This window comes from Hippocampus zosterae, chromosome 13, assembly GCF_025434085.1.
Source record: "Hippocampus zosterae strain Florida chromosome 13, ASM2543408v3, whole genome shotgun sequence".
Classification (NCBI taxonomy): domain Eukaryota; kingdom Metazoa; phylum Chordata; class Actinopteri; order Syngnathiformes; family Syngnathidae; genus Hippocampus; species Hippocampus zosterae.
The window spans coordinates 13,880,292-13,900,120 of NC_067463.1; the positions used below are offsets into that span (position 1 = coordinate 13,880,292).

The following is a 19,829-nucleotide window of genomic DNA, read 5'->3' on the forward strand; positions in this document are numbered from 1 at the left end:
ATTTATGATGGGCAATTTTGGGGATTTGTAAACGGTGGAACTCAAAAATGACTTGCGTCTTTCATAACAACACAATGTTTTATACGTTTGCTGATCTTTTGAGGATGAAGTTTCAATCGGAGTGGTCAAAGGAATAACAAATATTATATACCGCCAGCTACATTAATTCGGATGATCCTGGGCAGAGTTCATTGACATGGCAGCACAGAAAGGCTGAAAATTGATTGGACAAAAAGGTAACAAGGAAAAGATGTAAAAAATCAACTGTTGCGAATAAATTAACACAATTTTATTGAATCTAGGTTGTAAATGTAGGCCAGCAGAGAAGGTGTTGGACGGATGGATGGATCAGGAGAAGTCTTTCTTGATTCCGTCACCGTAGATCAAAATTTCCTTTGATTTCATTTCATATAGGTGGAAATAGTGGCGGCCCAGTCGTTCAGTGGTTAGTGCGTCAAACTCACGGTGCAGAGGTCGTGGGTTTGATGCCGGCTCCGGCCTTCGTGTGTGGAGTTTGCATGTTCTGCGAGGGTTTCCGGTTTCCTCCCATTTTCCAAAAACATGCATGGCAGGCTGACTGAACACTCCAAATTGTCCCTTGGTGTGAGCGTGAGACGGCTGCGATAGGCCCCAGCACATCCCGCTACCATCCATCCATCCATTTTCTGAACCGCTTGATCCTCACTAGGGTCGCGGGGGACACCCTGAACTGGTTGCCAGCCAATCGCAGGGCACACAGAGACTAACAACCATCCACAATCACATTCACACCGAGGGACAATTTGGAGTGTTCCATTAACCTGCCATGCATGTTTTTGGAACGTGGGAGGAAACCGGAGCACCCGGAGAAAACCCACGCAAGCCCGGGGAGAACATGCAAACTCCACACAGGGAGGCCGGAGCTGGAATCGAACCCGGTACCTCTGCACTGTGAAGCCGACGTGCTAACCACTGGACTACCGGGCAAACCACTGGACTACCGGGCATCCCGCTACCATGTGAGGATAAAGTGGATCGGAAAATGGATGGATGGATGAAAATAGTCTGATCAAAAATGAATCCGTGTTCAAGACAATTCTTTCTTTTAATTTTCCAATTCATTATTGGTTGCAAACGAAAGGGAATGCCTTCTAAATGATTGGAAGAGATGCTTATGAAGAAGGCATGTCAGTGAATGAGATTATACGATGGATGACCGCATACGGCCGTTTGTAAAAGTGTTTCAGCTCTCAGTGAAGATGATCATTACCGAAGCAATGGGATGTTTCGTTAAAGTAGATGAATGAGCAGATGAGGAGGAGTGGAGACTCATTGCCTCCTCGTAAATGCCAGATGCTGATGGCAACGAGGGTCGACTAGGAGAAACAGGACATCAGTGGCGCAGATGCAAGCTCAAGATTGGATCAGATGTCCATCCTAAACAGATTTGCAGTGTGTGCTTGGGAATTCAATAGACTGATGGGGACTATAAATGGAAGTGCATGCAAAAATGCTACACATTGTCATTATTTCAAGGAGTTAGATGGGTGGGGCATGTGGCTTTTCTCTGCTGTGCCCTAACTACAAAAACTTTACAAAATTCTTGTTAGAATGTGCTCTCTGTTTCCAAGACCTCCAGAAGAGTATTTAAAGCTCTTAATGGAGCCTTTAATGTGGCATGTCTCTCTGATGAGGTAAACTAAGTGACAGGCTTGTAAATATTAGCAAAGCGGAGGACTGTCGGTGAAAGGTGTACAATTGTGGTTGCTGATCGTGCCCACCTGCGGATATTTTCCATCTTACTTTCTCAGCGTCATTGTGTTTGTCTAAAAGAGAGTGGGCCAAAAATCTAGAGCACTTCACCAAAACGAGTGAACAGCCCTCTTTGGTGCGGAAAGTGATTCATGTGGAAGTAAATTATGAAGGCAGAAGAGTACATGTACACTTACACATGGTTCACTTGTACATATGACCAGATATTTAGAGCGCATAATGCATCAATATAGAGCCAAAGAGTAGCACAGCCCCATTAAATCTGGGGATTACAGGACACAAAGAGTAAAAAACAAATAACAGTCAGCAGTTCCATGGTCCCAAAGTTAGGGCTTCAACAATTGACTGCCCCATACTCTTCGATCTTAAAATCATTCCCTGTCAAAACATCTTTTAATATGACATCCAAAATATCACGAGGTGTATTCGTACGATATGTGTGACTTGAGGATACATGTCTTTTAGCAGAATTCCAGATGAATGACATTTTACGTCGCAAGATTTTTTTTATGCTGCATTTATGGACATTTGGATTTAAAAAAAAAAGAAAATTATTGGGATTAATCAGTATACAGATAGTCTAGGAGAGGATATGGCAGGTTAAAATATAAATATTGTATGTGTTTGATAAGCGGCAAATGTTACCATGTCAGGCTATTGGTTCCAAGACAAAGCATCAATTAATAATTCAATTTTTATTATTAGAAAAAAGCTTTTAAAAAAAGGATCCGAAGTGTGTTCAGTAAATTATTTCTTAAACAATGCTTTTTCCAATACATTTTACACAATTGAAAAGCCTGTTTATTTCCATTCATAAAGAACATCCATTGTTGGAATGAAGGACACAAAATAGTATTTGTGTCATGTAATATGCCAAATGTATGCCACATCGCCGATTCTAATTATGTAATTGATATGGTTGTCATCATTTAAATTGCTCATTTGGTGTCTGCTGTTGGAATCTACACAGTGGTCTTCAGCCAAAGGAAATGACTGCATTATTTGCAGTGAGCCCATACCACCTGTGAACTGAACTGACAGCCTAGTCCCAAAAGGCAGCGAATACATCAATGGAAAACGGCCAAATGGGATTTCCAAGAAGACAGATTTTTTTTTCCTTTGAAATGGATCGTGATGTGGCAAACGGCTCTCTGTCCAGACAATTTGGGGGGGGAATATTGCATGCAGCCAATCTCCGGGCAAAGTGCTGCACGAAAGGAGTAACACCTTGTGATGTTGTGGTTTAGCATCTCCATCACTGGAAAAATGAGGCTTGTCATCATTGAGTTCAATGTCAATGCCGAGAGATACAGATAGCAACAGCGGCAATCGCTCTGGGAGTACGAGATCTGGAGGAACCTGCCAATAGTCCTGACCTCATCTCATCTGAACCCTTTTGTGATCATCCTGAGGTTGCTATTCGTGCTAAAGTGACCAAACACATCCAACCATTTGACTGATGACTCCCGGTTGAACAATGAAATGCCAAACTGCAGCGGTGAGTGACCAGGATGTGTCTGGTTCATACGCACGCTAGGAAGCCTCCTTCTGTTAAAATAATACATTGTAAAAAGAACAACGTGTCTTGTTTATTCCCTGTTACCGATAAAACTTCAATAAACCAAAGAAAGTGCCTCAACAGGGAGCTGTTGTTCGTGCTCTTAAATGAACAAGAGGCAACATTTTGCCGGCTCTACCTTTGCAGCATTTTTGTACGATTGACCTTTTATGCTGAATCGATAGTTTGTCTGGTGGAAAACAAATCTGTGAGCTCACTAGACAGATGAATTAATATAGGGAGCAAAATGAGCACCGTTTAATCCGTGTCTCATGCTTTTTGACAGGGAAAAATCACGGGGGAAATAAATAATCGATTGATTTATTTTTAAATTGCCTAAAGAAAAAAATGGCTCGGAGAAAAGTGCTTGACATGCGCGAGATGTGCAGGGAAGGGGAAAGTACGTGGGCAGGAAATTGGGAAGGAACCACCCCCGCTGGACTTCACTCACTTGAAGTCATGCTTTTACTACCCTTGTGGAGTTGGCAATAGTAGACAGTTGACTAGGTAATTACCATTACCAATGGTGTATTTAAAGCACGTAAATAACCATTATTACTTGAGCTAAAATGTCATTAGTGTTTACAGATGTCGCCAGCCTACATTGTTCGAGGTGATCCGGGAAAAGTCGTGAACAAAACACCCAAAAATAAAGCCCCAGCACCAAAATGTCACTAAAATAAGCAGAGCAGTTGTGTGGATGAACATTTCACTCATCATTATCATCATCATCATCATCAACAACATCACTATTATCAAGATCCATGCCGATGAAACCGAGCCGGCAAGATTTGAGCTTCAGCAATGAGGAAAAACGGGTCAATCAATCTCCTTTTTAAATTTTTTTTTCCCAAGTCCACATTTTCTTCACACTGACCCTTCACACGGCCGAGCTGGAGACCCGCAGCCAGCCCACATCTGTGTAGGCCCCCGTCACATGCCAGTAGACAGCACCCATGAGTTTGGTCCACACCATCTGCACTTCTGCTGTGAAGAATTCCGGGAAGTCTTCAGACAGCACCTCCAGCATCACCCCACTCAGTATCTGCAATTTGGCATACAAAAGGTGTCACAAAATTTTGAGGACTGGTGTCACAAAATGTATGTTCGAAATACAAACGGCAAGGTGTCTCCTTCAAAGTAATCTCGCTGCCTTCACTCCCTTCATGCATTCTTGGAAGGGTTTTTATTTTCTTCGAATATCCTCCACAACTCGATCATCAGGGTAATCAAAACAGGAGGCCTATTTGACCTGCTATAATTTGGGATAGCGGAATTTTTTTTTTTACACGATCCCAAGTTGGGTGAGTCAGGAAGTTGCACCTGCATGGCAAATCTATTCTCAGCCAAGAACTGTTGGATGCTCGGGGCACTGTGACCAGGCGAGTAGTCATGGAGAAGCGGCCACGAGTTGTTCACGCCTCTTTTCAAGTACAAAATTAAGCAAATGCTGCAGGAATCATTTGTATAGTTTGAAATTTACCAACTTTTCTGACACGCCTCTTACAAATATAGATAAGGTAAAAAAAAAAAAGACGTGGTCAAAATATTAGCAACAGGGAGATGGAAAGTGAATCAAACGAGGCTGTCAGAATAATATGGTATGGTAGGAGTAGAGCTGAGGTGGGAAAATCAGCCCAATTCACTGTTGCGGAAAGGTGGGCGAGACAGGTGAGAATTGAAAGTGTCCATGATGGTGAAACATGAAAGTACAGGGTGGACAGGGAACACAAAGGGAATGAGAGTTACACACTAGAGAGGACAAAACACTGAATCAAAGACGTGGGCCACATATGCACCAAGGGACATGGAATTGATTATGTAATATACGAATGTAAATCAGCAGCAAAAATGATTCGGGTATCGTAAACAACCTTTGAGAACAGAGTCTATCTCCTGACTGGCAATAAAAAAAAATAAAAAAATAAAAAAGACAGAGAGAATAAAGGCACATTTCACATGCAGGTGCATGCTCTTGCTGTCTGATCAGAAAGGCGCTGAAAGTGTTTTTTTATTGCCATTTTCTGCTTTTTATATTCTCCAATGTCCCAATTTACCATCTTCTCATTGACTTAAGATAATTGCAAGTCTTATCAAATCACTATCTCACAGTTTCTCTTTTGGAGATTGAGTGTCATTTAAAACTCTTTCAAAACGCTGAATGAAACCGATCATTCAGCTGGCCAACTATATTGTGTGTGTGTGTGCGTGTATGTATATATATATAATATATATATATATATATATATATATATATCGCATCTAATGTCTCTAATTTCACCAATATGAAACTACTGTACTGTATGCCTACTACTACATATATTACATAAATGCATACACACACGGGCGTGTATATGAAGATACAGTATATGCGTCTGCGCAAATGTATATGTTGATATCGGACGGGAAGAGTTATGGTGGTAAATATGAAGATTCCGTTTACATTTGAATATGATTAGATGTCAGACATGCAGAATGTAGATGGAAGAAATCAACATCATGATTCATTGCTGAAGTTTGTTTAATGAATTAAAGCACCGTAGCCAATCGGATGCCGGTGCCGTCAATGATGCTCTTGTGCGCTCTGTGCAGCTGCATTTAGGATGATGATATTGAAAAGACATGAAGAGAAGAAGTGTCTTACATCGTATGAAGAGGGATGCACGGTTGATTTTCTGATTGGTAATTATGCAAGTGGATAGGGAAAATGAAACACTCCATGTTGAGCATTTTGCTGAGTATTTTGTCTGATTTCTCTTCATGGCGATCAACAAGTCATGGACACAAGCGGATTCTACTGTTTAACTTCCTTCATGATGTATTCTTAATCAAGTATTTAAAAGGCAGAGTTATTTTAATAGCTGGATTGAATTGTTCATCGCCCTTTGGCACAAAGTAAATGAGGTGAGGGAGGGAAGCCCACATTAGTGTATTCTGGAGACGTAGGAGTTCTTTGTACTTGAGAATTTTTTAAAAGTTTTTTTTGCATTCTGCATGTCTGAATGTTTAGCTATTGTTGTGGTCAAGATGCAGTTTTCTATCCTGCCAGTAGCTAAGACAAGTCATCTTTTCTTTACATTTCAGGGTGATAAATTAGCACCCCCAGCAATTTACAGCATTTTTAAAAATACATGTAGTTATTTATGTTTAAGAACATTATTTTTAATTTACAAATATGTTGCCATTTTATTCCGATACAATTCAAGTGTCTGTGTTTGGGCTGCAGCTGTACCCCGTGTATGGTTTTGTGAGGGCGGGGTGGTGCTGTTGGAGTTTTTCAGTTACTTGCGCGTTAGTGGCAGCACTAATCGCCAAGCGCCTGCGCACCGCTTCACTGCGACTCTTCGTAAACTAGAGCGTTGCTCAAATTTGTCGATGGGCTGTGAATTGGCACGAGGCACAAGGTGCTCCATCTGGGAGTGGGGACAGGGTGCACCGGTGCTGGCTACTTTCGGATATTAATAAGTGCAGTCTGACTCTTCGAACACACCCACTCTCAGAGTCGTCTCACGGGCGTCAGAGTGAAAGACATGTTGTAGAGAAGTGTAACAGATGAGCTCATTCATACCTTAAAATACATTGGTTCCACCTTGTGTTTGATCGCATGAGCCTTCCCCACCAGAGTCAGCACTGACGACACCTTCTCCGGGTCATTGAGGTTCTCCACCACAGTATTGATGGCATTCATTACCCTGCGGGCATGGTGGCGAAGCTGGCAACTTCGCTCCATCTCCTCAGGGTCCTCCATGTCCTGGAACTGGCTGAAATACTGTTTGGCAGATGGGAAGTTCACAAAGAACCTGGGGAAAATTTTTCAACACAAAACAAGCGTCATGTGTTTCATTCAGGTGAAAATGAAGATGATCTGTTCATCTCTTTGGTTACTATTTATCCTATTTCGGAAAACTACTTCCACTCCCAATGAGATCCATCCAAGGCACACCATGTGAAGAGGCCAAACCTGATCGGAAAAGACCATCGCAAAAAAAAAAAAAAAAAAAGAAACGCGGCCACTCATACCCACATATTGCGCAATACCTGCCGTGACATAAACTACAGTATTTATGTAGTTTATGTAGGCACACATAAATGTATGTACTGGGTTTTCAGGCTGCAGTATATTGTACTGTATCTGTTACCATGAAAGCGTGATTGTCAAGGAGGAAGGTTGCCACAAAGAGAGGAAGGCTTCTACGACCCCTTTTACTGACTGTACCCAGTGCACCACGTGCATTTCTTGCATGCATTTTGGCAACAGAGAGTTTCACTATTTTATCCACTGGTACATATAAAAATAAAAATTAACAGTTAAGTATTGTTGTAAAACACAAAACAGTCCAGTATCTGTATCCAGTTTACGCTGCAATTTTATGATTTGGCCACTTGGCAGTGGCTGGCTGGATTTTGCTCGATTAAAACTAGGAAAAAATTTTGGGGTAGTTGTGGCAGTTCGTACTCATTTTTGATTCCCTGTTACATTGTGATGCAGTCTATCATTAATTTTAAATGCTTCATTAACACGTAATTACAGTAATTGTACTTAAAATCACCTAAAATGAAACTAACAAATAGAGCTGATTTTATATGTGTCCCAACTTTCTGACCTTTCTGCCAATTCAATGATTTGTTCTGTTTTGATGTATAGGTGGTTTGAATTTTCGTGTTACTTATTGACATCATGGAAACTGTTTTTGATCTCAGGTTTTGGACAGGTGTGACACTGCTTTGGCCACTGTGTGCATGTCTGATGCTGCTCACTGTGGTCCAAGGGATATTCACGGGGAATTTATGTGAATGCTCACACGCATGGAAAATTAGAAGGAACATTGCTGCCTACTATTAGAGACTATGGGATGCAATTTTGCAGTGAAAGTGAAACTGATGGGACGTTTAGGGTGCAATGTACACTAACACAAACATAGAATATTAATAACACTCACACGGAAGCAAATCACCCCCCCCCCCCCTTTCCCTCTATACCCCTCACAATCGACTTGGGACCAGTTCGCGGGATACCGGTCGATCACATTGGACTGGTTGGACACCCCTGCTATAAACAGTGCACTGTAGCTGGCTAGCAACCTGTTTTAGGGTGTACCCCACCTCTTGCCTAAAGTCAGCTGGGTTAGGCCCCAAGATCCTAATAAAATGTAACAATTCTCAAAAATGAATGGATATCGAATCAATGGAATGTTGTGAGGTTTTTTTTTTTAATCAGTTAATGAGGGCACCCTGGGAGTCATCAATGATATGCTAGCCTGCATTCATTTCTCATCCTTAACTTTCCATACTTGTTACAGTTGATTCACTGCGATCCTTATTGTCCCTTTTCCCCAGAATTGGCTATGGGCCTGCCTTGGGTTACAACACTACTTGTGTGTGTGTGTGTGTGTGTGTGTGTTCTTGTACTCATGACATTGGGAGGACCGGCATGAGTTTTTAACCAACAGAGCGAGGACATTTTGACGAAGTGAGGGCATTCCCAGGAGATGTTTAAGGAAGGCAAAAAAGCAAAACCAATTTTATATATATATATATATATATATATAGAGAGAGAGAGAGAGAGAGAGAGAGAGAGAGAGAGAGAGAGAGAGAGAGAGAGAGAGAGAGAGAGAGAGAGAGAGAGAGAGAGAGAGAGAGAGAGAGAGAGAGAGAGAGAGAGAGAGAGAGAGAGAGAGAGAGAGAGAGAGAGAGAGAGAGAGAGAGAGAGAGAGAGAGAGAGAGAGAGAGAGAGAGAGAGAGAGAGAGAGAGAGAGAGAGAGAGAGAGAGAGAGAGAGAGAGAGAGAGAGAGAGAGAGAGAGAGAGAGAGAGAGAGGTTTTTTGGGGGTGAAAATATGACTTCGGCCACTATTTTAAGAGGGTTATGATATGGCTGTGTAAGATAAACATTGCTTTACAGTTTATTCAGGCTGCTGATAACTAATTAACCCACTTCAGTATACAAGCCAACCTAATTAAAATGAAAATGTCAATCGAGCAAAAGTAATATTGTTATGTACTTCATGGAAGGGTTACAACCCATATAATATGGCATTTAAATGCATAGCATGGCATAATCCTTAAGTGGATTGTGGAAACTGTGGAATTTGTAGCGCGTCATTGGTGTGATTGCTTTGCGTATTGCAGAGTTTATGAGTCTTTATAAGTTTAGATGTATCCCACAAATGGAATCTTATGGCCAAATGCTAATGATTCAGGCATTTAATGTTCATCAGCAAAGTTGCAAAATTGCCACATCATTATTTAAAATGTTTACAGGAGCCTTGAAATCACTAGCTTTCACACTATTAACTTTTTACTTTGACCTCATTTAAATCTTGTCATTACTCACGCTGGCCAAAATTGTGGATACAATTACTTCCCAGTTAGAGTTTGGCCCTGGGCAGCCCTGATAAACTGCATCTACAGCCACCAGATTCTGTCATGCCAGGCCAAAACAGGCTTTCGCTTGCCTATAGCATTTCTGGCTCTACCAGCTGTCACGGTACAAACGCACTTTTTTTCCTGGGTGACAGGAAATACATATTTGTAGTCTTGTAGTTTTTGCACTGCTTGACACAGACATGAAGTTGTAGCGCCATTTATTGGAGTACACATGAGACAAATGTACAGCTTTGAAATGATTGGAAATGGTAAAAAATAAAGTGTAATAGCAATAAAATACAGGAGAACACCTACTTTAGTAGTTTGTAATCGCCTGACCGAATGTCCTCTTTCCACTGCAAATGTTCTCTTTTTCCAACGGTAAAAAGATGTCTTTGGCAGGTTATGTTTTTGATTGGTCAGGGTTTTATTTGGCATGTATTACTTGGGGCATATTGACTTGCATTTCTTAACATGTCCTTCCTCTGAGTCTGACTGATTCAATACAACATGATACAAACTCAAGAAGGCCCGAAAATAATGTCTGTAGTACTAAATCAGTGTTGTCAAACTCAAGGCCCGGGGGCCAAAACTGGCCCGCCACATGATTTTATGTGGCCCGCCAAAGCAAATCAAGCATGTCAACTTCCATGATGCCAACCAAACCCCTTATTACAGTTACAAACAATAGTTCAACAAACCATTATTTTTGACTTCTTTAAATTTGGTTTCAGTCATAACGGCCCTACAAGTGAAAGGGTAACTAAAATGCGGCCCACGACAAAAATGAGTTTGACACCCCTGTACTAAATACTGAATTTGCGTGATCAAAGGGTTACAACAGTTGATCTTCAACTAACAATCCTATTTTCAATTGAATGAAAACATACAAAGGCTCAAAGTTAAGTCAACCTTTTGAATCCACGAGCCTTTTGTAATTGGATGGATGTTATAAGACACCAATGTAAGCTACGCTCTCCCCGGATAGGTCAACAAATGATATCTCATTGAATGGATGTGTTTAAAATGCATTCAAACACTTGGCCGGTCACAGCCACTTCATATTTTATTCAGGATGTTTCATTCCTGTAATACCTTGAGTTACCGAAGCAAACTGGGGAACATTTTGTCCTCGTGTGAGAGCTCGTAACTCCTTCTTGCACCTGTTTCTGCATTCAAATGAATCCATTAATGTCAAATGGGCACCATTAACGTGAGTTGTTAATCATACTTGAATCAAATGGGGAGGGTTTTTCTAATTATTTAGAGCAGGGTGAACAATGTTGGATCTTACTGTTGAATCTCCAAGGATGTGTTTATCTGCATCATAACTATTTCAATATTGCAGATTGTTAGACTCCTACTTCCTAACTAGAATGGGCCCCGTTAAATGGCGACTTCATAATCATAAAGGAAAAGAGTTACTTGAAGCATCAGCATTGATACTTTATTTCGGAGTGCATCAGTTATACATGAACTAGAGCACAACAATAAGTCCATATTTACCAAAATAAATGAGTCTGGAGTACAAAGCGGTTCATCGCAAACCGAGACTGAGAATGGGGTGCCTCTGAAAGTATTGATTTGTATTGTTTTCCCACAAAACACATTTCACAGATGATGAAAGACGAATACATGATGTGCTGCAAGTTTCCATGTCACAATAAAGAGCTGTAATCCTTTTACTATTCACACTGAGGACACATTGACTGGCTAAGTAACCACCTCATAACAATTTTAAACATTAAGATCGCAGTAAAATTGTCGATTCATGAAAAATAAATAGCCCCCAGATGATGACTGATCTATTAAACTTCATGTAGTATGACGATGAGGATCATATTTCAGTTGTAAATTCAAACTATACTGTCGAGCAGAATTCCACTTCAATAACACAACTTGAGTCGTTTGCACTACTATTGCCTGAGGAGATCTTATTCAGTGGTGCAATTGCATTGGTATGCATTGTTGAGATTAACCGAAGCTGCTGCCACTGTCTCTCTGCTCCACGCATCTAAGCAGATGGAGCGGCATGAAAGTGAAAGAGAAATCTTTGAGCCCGCGATGGCTGCTGTGCACTGATCTCTCAGCTTCTCGACAAGAACATGTCAACTGTGCAAGGCTGTGACCCCCGGGTCAGCCTCGGGTTGTTAAGAAACCGAGGAACCGAGTCAACTGTGGATAATTCCACTCTTTGTCCATCACATGGTGAACAAGAGTGGAGCAGTGCTAAACATAGAGGCAGGTGGTGAGTTTCAGACCTGGGCCATCAGTGGATATTTAGTGACCTAATCTGCCTCTTAATAATGTTATCACATCACAAAATACAAAAATAAATAATTTTAAAAGGGATTTAACTATGGCTACGTCCACACTGCGGACCGTTTTACTAAACAACTTTGAAGATCCACGGATGATTGTCAGTAGCCCTCCCAAGCACTCTTCCCTGCTCGCATCGCATATGTATCTGATTTATATCCACATCCGAAAGACGCCAACGTGTGACATTAAAGAACAGCATTTCACATTGTTGAGGATAAATACCATGAATACTATCTTATAAGAGCTCCCCCCAAAATTTCCACATGAAAACAAATTATTCAGTTGGTTGACCTGGTCTCAGAAAGTCCATTTTTTTTTCTTAAAAGGTGCATCTTGAAAGTGAATTTTTAATCATGTTCTGACATCTCCATCGTAAATCAATCTACAACCTAATTGGCTCGCAATTTCAATGGCGTGTAGGTGTGTGTGTGTGCGTGTGTTCGTGTGTGTGTTCGTGTGTGTGTGTGTGTGTGTGTATGTGTGGTCGACACCTACATTCCAGGTTTTGAAGGCGTTGGACAAAATAATATGTGCATGGCAACACATCAAATCTGAAATGGAAATAGAACACTTTGAAGGCCCAGACAGTTTCAGGAACATTTTTTGGAGATGCTCAAGCGCCTCTTATGGGCTTTTCAAACTACACAACTGTTTTTCCTGTTCAGGAAGTTGCACTGTCAGGCGACCAGATAAATGTCATTGGACACGGCGAGATGTCTCACGATAAGTCATCAATCACTGATCAGACCCCGCCCAATTGTCACATTCTTTGAAAAGGAATATTTTAACAACAAAACTACAGCACCCGCTCATTCCTTCCCACCATTATGGAACGTAACACACTGCACAGAGCAGCATACTGCCTAATACAGTACTGATACCGAGTCATGGTGGAACTACTGCCCCATGTTGTCGACTGAAACCGATGTCAAAGTGCCCTGTGATTCGCATTGCAAGTATCACTTGACCAAACCCAGAAAACAGAAGAGCCATGACGTTAGCACATACATTATCTATATACAGGAAATCCCTCGCCAGTTCAACGTCATAGCGCTACCCATCACATGTTTTTTCTCCAATTTAAAAACCCCAGCGAAACTGTCAGCGCCTCCAGCAGAAGAGTCTCCAAGTGAACCAAAAGCCTACGAGTTAAGTGAGAGCCACCTTCTAGGCCACCAACACAAGCCTCTTTGCCTCTCTCTGAAGGCAATGTTGATGAATGGTAATTACTGTATAAGGTTTTGTAATGACATAGATAAAGATTTCAGTAAATATGTTTTCATCTTTGTCTCGATCCACTTATCCTCGCAAGGCTCACGAGCGTGCTGTAGCCTACCCGTGGTGTCTTCAGACAGTACCCGGAGAAAACCCACGCAGGCACGGGGGAGAACATGCAAACTCCACGCAGGAAGGTCCAATTGCTATAAGGCGGTATGTAATTGACTTGCTTTTTAAGGTCGACTTAATATAAACTGTTAAAGTAATAATGTAGAATTAGATACAGCCTTCATGCAACAATTCCTACATACAGAATGTAGTCTGCTTTATAGCTTTGAGTTAATTGATTTTAACCTTCCTCACAACCAATTAAGATTTTGAACAGAAAAGAGGAATAACTGTCTTTTAATTAGAGTTTCTTCAAAGAGGACAAAATGTTTTGAATAGACCGAAAAGACTTAAAGAGAAAACGAGATAGGGAAGGGAGAAGTGCCAAAACATATTTCTGTCACCCCCAGATAAGACGACACACTTAAACGCAGTCACGCAGTCACACGCATGCGCACGCACACTCACAAAGACACACACACACACACACTGAAACACTTAGACACAAAATATACTCCCTGCCGTATTGTCCCTCCCCCTCAGGGATTCTGTCACCCAAACTGGAAATCAGTTTGTCTTCTTCCGATCACTCTCCATGGTTGCGGTTTGTTATCCATTTTAACAGTCCTTCAAGAATTTTGTTAGAGTCACTTTGACCATTTGGATTTGCAAAAACAAAAATCCAACATTTCTTCTTAACCTTGTCTTTCAGCCTATCCGTCGCTATTATAAAGAAGACGGGGCTTGGAGCCGATCCCAGATACAGTCCCACCTTCGCCTTAAATTCCTCTGTCACACCTTCAGCACACCTCATCACTGTTCTGCTACCCTCTGGCATCATGTCCTGCACTATTCAAACATGCTTCTCTGCCACTCCAGACTTCCTTCCACAATTCATATACAGCATGTGTGTGACACACGCACACACACACACACACACACACACACACACAGTGGGGAGAAAAAGTATTTGATACACTGCTGATTTTTGAAGGATGGCACGGTGAGCGACTGTTTAGCACATCTGCCTCACAGTGCAGAAGTACAGGGTTTGATACTGGCTCTGGCCTTCCTGTGGTTGAGTTTGCGTGCTCTCCCCGGGCCTGTGTGGGTTTTCTCCGGGTACTCTGGTTTCCTCCCACATTCCAAAAACATGCATGAAAGAATAATGGAACACTCTAAATTGTCCCTAGGTGTGAGAGTGAGTGCGTAAGTTTATTCGTCTCTATGTGCCCTGCGATTGGTTGGCAACCAGTTCAGGGTGTTCCCGGCTACTGCCCGAAGACGGCTGGGATAGGCTCCAGCACCCGCCGTGACCCTTGTGAGGATAAAGCGGATCGAAAAATGGATGAATAGAGAGATGATTTTTTAAGTTTTCCCACTTTTCAAAGCAGGTAGAGGTCTGTAATTTGGATCAAAAGGTTCTCTTCAACAATGAGCGACAGAATTGAAAACAAAACTCCATAGCATTTGATGATTTTAAAATAATTAATTTGTATTTTATTGCATGACAGTATGAAGCATTTGATACATTAGACATAGAGAAGAATTTTTTTTTAATTGGACCTTAATCAAAGGCATGGGGATAGACCAATGTTTTAGCCTGGTATTTAAAAGCATTTAGTCTCCAAGCTGACTTCATTTCTTTTGAAAACAAATACCTCCGGTTTTGGTTCATACAGTTGTTAATTTACTCAAAGAAGTGAAACGATACGTTAATTGAACTGTCAATCGGGGTCATTGATAAATATAGCTGTGTGACATCTGCATAACTGTGATAGCACACGGACCATAAACTAAAGTCAAACATAATTTAATGTAATTTTTTCTTTTTTTAATCTCTTCGCCTGCAGGAGAAGGCACAGTCGTGGGCGGCAATTGTCTCACTAGGACATCCTGACCACGCGCCCGTGTGAGTTTTATGCAGTCATGCTTTGCTGGTTCCTCAAAAGCAGAGGTGAGAGCAATCGGGTGGATCAAACCATTTTTTCAGCAAAAGGCGGTGTCATGTATTTTTATTGTTTCGACCAAGTACTTTATGGGGTTTTTGTTTTTGTTCGTTTTTTTTACACATTTCTAGCATGTTAAAAAGATCAAGATCTCTAAAATATTGGGGGTGCTTGGATTCCCTTTAATGCTTAAGCCCCGACCAAACATGAGCTTGACACGCCGCTGAATCTTTACCGACCAGAGCCTCTTTTACATGTGTCATCATTTGTGGAGGTTGAAAAAAAGTAACGAGCCTATTTTCACAAAGGAGTCAAAAGTACACGTAGCCTATTCGCGTTCAAATTTGAATAAGTACAACGACTGAGTGTTTGTACTTCGTTCCTTCCAACCTTAACATTTACTTGTGCGTTAGGCGTAGGTTACTGGTAGACTACAAGGCGCTGCAATTTATGTACAGAAAGCTTGCTGACATAGGAACGGAAATCCGTTGCAAATTAAGGACCTCTTGGAATTACTAAAGCATGTCAGGTAAAATTTACTTTACTAGCCTGAAGAATCTTACTCCAACCGTTTGTTACGACCCTTGCACATGCAGTTTTTGAATTGGAGCATCCTAAAGTTAACAAAGTGCTTCCATAAGGTGAAAGGATAAGTTGCCTCGAGCGCATGTTTGGAGGCTTTCACCTGTTGACAGAACTCACCTTATGAGCACCGACACCCCCACATCATCACAATTCTTGTACACGTGCCCCCAAGTGTCCTGGATGATCTCCCTTTCGGCATCGGACAGCGGCTCGGTGCGCTCCGGGCGCTCGTCGCTCTCCACCTCCCGCCTCCTCACTCCAAGCAGTTGCTCTGGCGAGGGTGGCGGGGGAGACTCCCTGCGAGACATCCTCCTGCGGCGCAGCAGCCTGGAGTTTCCAAGCAAGGCCCGGGGGAGGTAGGGAGCAAGGGAAGGGGGGAGGGTGACGGAGATCTGAGACCCCACGGCGGGAGCTGGGAGAAGGACCGGGAGAAGAAGAGGAGTGAAAAAGGGGGACAAGGAGGGAACGGGGAAAGGGACGAAAGACAGCAATGATGGCCAAAAATGGGGGGGGGGGGGGGGGAGATAGGATGAAAAACAATTCCCCCAGCTGTCCTTTGTTATTCCTCCCTCTCCTTTAAAAAATAACAAACTTATTTCTCTCGCTCGCCTCACTTCCTCACTTTTGTCCCCTCTCAGTGTGGGAGATCCTTCTCAGTGGTGCTGATGCTGTTCCCTGTCATGCTTGTCCTCTTTCTGTCTCATCCTCTCACACAGGCTGCATGTGTGAGGGAACCTGATGGAATGAGTGAAGGGTGGGGGGAATAAAAGAGAGAGGGGCACAGCGAGGGAGAGAGAGCGAACCAGCGAGAGAGAAAGGCAGATGCAGGGACCTTCATCATCTCTCCATCTCCCTGTCATCGAAAAGCCTGTCATTTCTAACCCCAAATAATTCCTGAAGTACAGGACGCCACACAGCACTTTGACGGTAAAACATTTCAAACTTTTTCATGATTCTAATTCGTGGTGATCTGATTGATTGGCCACCAATCTTAATCGGACGATTTGTGTGGGAAAGTATGTGATCTTTCATTGCTGATCACAAAAACCAATCACCCGCAGCTTGTGTGCAATATTTTTTCCCGTCGTACTTTACCTAATTTTGTTTCAGATATTTTAGAAAAACATCGGCGTGACACTGCGGATTTCCTCACACCCTGTCCTCAGCAACATGGTGATAGCCAGATTTTTTTTTCTGTGGGGTGGCCAGGCGAACACAAAGGTTCAGTGAATAATTCACTTCCTTATTTATGGGGGTGGCCACAGAGGGACATGATGTGGCCTTGGCCACCGCAGGGCACCCTCTAGCTCAGCTCCTGTTCAGCGAGTGCGGGACTCAGGAGCTCTGAAGCACAGCAGTCCCCGGGGTTCCCCCACATCACCGATCGTCGAAGACGGCTCCAATCGTATGTGAGGGAGAAAAAAGAATGGAGGGCCACTCTGAGTGTGAGCTCAGGCTGCCAGTTGCCCATCCCTACCTTAGAGTGTTTAGAGACTGCAAAATTGCATTGCTGAAAAGATGACACACTGCAAGAATTTTCTGGTCATGTCAAATATGTTTAACATGAGTGAAAAAGTTCCCCCCAACCCCCCTGTGTCTCTTGCCTTGCCTCTGCTGCTGGCACCAATTTGCATGCTGGTCTCCACCTGCCTTTCAGATAGACTAGTTAAAGGCACAAAATCAGTAACCGCAACTCAGCGCAGGTTTGATACATCACATTTTGCATGCTTCAATTTTTCTATTTGCTTGTTTTGCTCCGACAACATGCAAAATGGACTGCGCTGACATTTAGCATGGTAAGCAGATGCATTCCTGGTTTATTAGTAGATCAGCTACCACATCAAGTTTACACCTGTTTTTTGCACACACACACCTTGATTTAATTTGATTATCTCACTTTTGCTGGGCGCTCTTTAAATGAGTTTTTTTTTTGGGGGGGGGGGGTTCAGATCTGAGGATATGGTGGGCCCTGCCATGGATGAAGAAAAGGGATGAGAACCCCGTGGAATTAAACCTTTGTAATAAATTTTGCAGTGAAAGAGCAAGACACTTGAAACCACGTCATATCACCACCAAGGGTTGTGTGTGTGTTTGTATTCCGGATATTGTCACAGTGTTATGACATCCGTGCTCATTGGCAGTGTTACCTGCGCCCGCCAGCTTTTTCCCAGCACCTCGTGTCTCCTCCATTCCGCTCTCTCCTGTGATTTGTTGTCCTGTAAGTATTTAGTTTGCTGATTGACCTTTTTGCTGATTGACCTTTTTTTTGCTTTCATACCTGAGGGGTGGCCAGTCATTCCATACACCCAACAATTTATAAACAAGCAATTAAAAAGTCAATTTTCATAATGTGTGTCTTAATGTGTCTCCTTTATTGTATGATAATGAATTAAGTTGAGTGAGGAAGTGGCGTGATTTCAATTTGATTGAGTGGCCTTTTCTATTTCATTGATTTGTAGATCATACTCCATACAGGATTCTGTTGCAGTATTCCAGATGAGAAGCGATTAAGGGCATGCATGGCAATCTTGGCGCGAGTTTCAGTGAGTGATGGGCAGTTTTTTTTTTAGATATGAGAATGGTAAATGCTAAAAACGTTCTCATTATGCTATTGAGTATTGATATGCACGCGCAAGTTTAAAAAAAAAACGATACATTTTTTCTTGCATTTGGCCTACAATGTACATTAGACCAAGTGAGTCAACATTTTTTTCGTAATTTTTATGATTTATTATGATGTCTGCAGTGCATGATTTCCGTTTGGCATTTTTTCCCATCATGCCACAGGCTATGCGCATGCGCAACTCAAATACCCTGAACACAATGGGAACAGAAGATGCTTTTTTTTAGCATTTAGCCTACAAGTAGATTCAAACGTATTTCTAGGACCTGGGATTTCGGTCTTGGCAGTAAATGGCGTTGCCGCTCATGGGTGATTGAAAGTGTTTCTGCGTTACACACTGTGACATTGATTGGAAGTGAAATGGAATCCGATGGCTACTCAGGGCTAGACCAGGAAGATGACATGAACTGTGGTAATTGGACGGTATGGATTCATGGGACACCATGGGGAAGGGAGAAAAGTGGGAGAGAAGATTTGGGAAGGAAGGTCCAAGAAAGTCATCGAGTTTTCGGGGGGAACCGATTCGAATGAAGGCAATGGTTACATTGTGTGGAAAAAGGCTTTGAAAGAAAACCGTAAAGACATGATTGGGTTTCAAAAGATTGAGGAACCGATTGAGTTAAGTCCAGTAACATTGTCAGGGGAACTGAAAAAGAAGATTGGGGATGTGCAAGTGGTGAAAATTTTGAGGGATGGACGGCGGCTTTTAATATGTTTAATGGAGAAACAGGAAAAATAGACTTTGACAAATTGAAAGTCTGCCAGTACTGATGTAGTGGCCCTGGGTGGGGGGAAAGTTTCTCGTAGAGTGATAAAGAGAATACCTTAAGGTGAGGATTTAGAGTCTTACACGATGTATTACCCGGGGTAACGTGTCCAGGGTTAGCAGATTGCAGAGCAATTGGAATTAAAGGGTGGATGGCGTCTCGGAACTCTTCTAGTTTCGGGATACTGTTCTGCCAGCTAGAGTAACAGTGGGGTATATGTGTTTCCCCGTGAGGCTGTATCGCCCACCCCCACTAAGATGTTCCAAATATTCGCGTTATGGGCATGTTGCAGCGTTGTTAAGAGGAAAACAGAGATGTTCCAAATATGGAAGTGATCACAGAATTAAGGAGTGCAGAGATGTAGGAGGACGGGCAACCGTGCAGGATAACACAGAGTAACATAATTATCAAGGGGGTGAAGTCAGGGAAAAAAAGATCAAAACGGTGGATAACATTAGCTATTCCGAAGCAGTTAAGAAAGTTCAACAAAATGAAAGGATTGAAGATAGTTTGATAAGTCACAGTCAACGAATGGAAGGAATTCCATCAGGGCATACAGATGAGGTTACTGCTGAGACATTAT

At 42.2% G+C, this 19,829-nt stretch overlaps 1 protein-coding gene and 1 long non-coding RNA gene across 2 annotated transcripts; one reads left to right on the forward strand and one right to left on the reverse strand.

Moving 5' to 3' along the window:
- Window positions 1-710: 710 nt before the first annotated feature.
- On the reverse strand, window positions 711-16,398 carry cygb2 (cytoglobin 2). Its single transcript, XM_052083584.1, has 3 exons — window positions 15,974-16,398; window positions 6,879-7,110; window positions 711-4,355 (listed from the first exon to the last, which is right to left on the reverse strand). Exons 1-3 carry the CDS (start codon window positions 16,162-16,164, stop codon window positions 4,191-4,193), a joined length of 588 nt encoding a protein of 195 aa, XP_051939544.1. The 5' UTR covers window positions 16,165-16,398; the 3' UTR covers window positions 711-4,190.
- Window positions 12,489-14,220, forward strand: LOC127612804 (uncharacterized). Its single transcript, XR_007965954.1, has 3 exons — window positions 12,489-13,149; window positions 13,309-13,427; window positions 14,035-14,220. It is a non-coding gene; the product is annotated as an uncharacterized LOC127612804 (long non-coding RNA).
- Window positions 16,399-19,829: the final 3,431 nt, after the last annotated feature.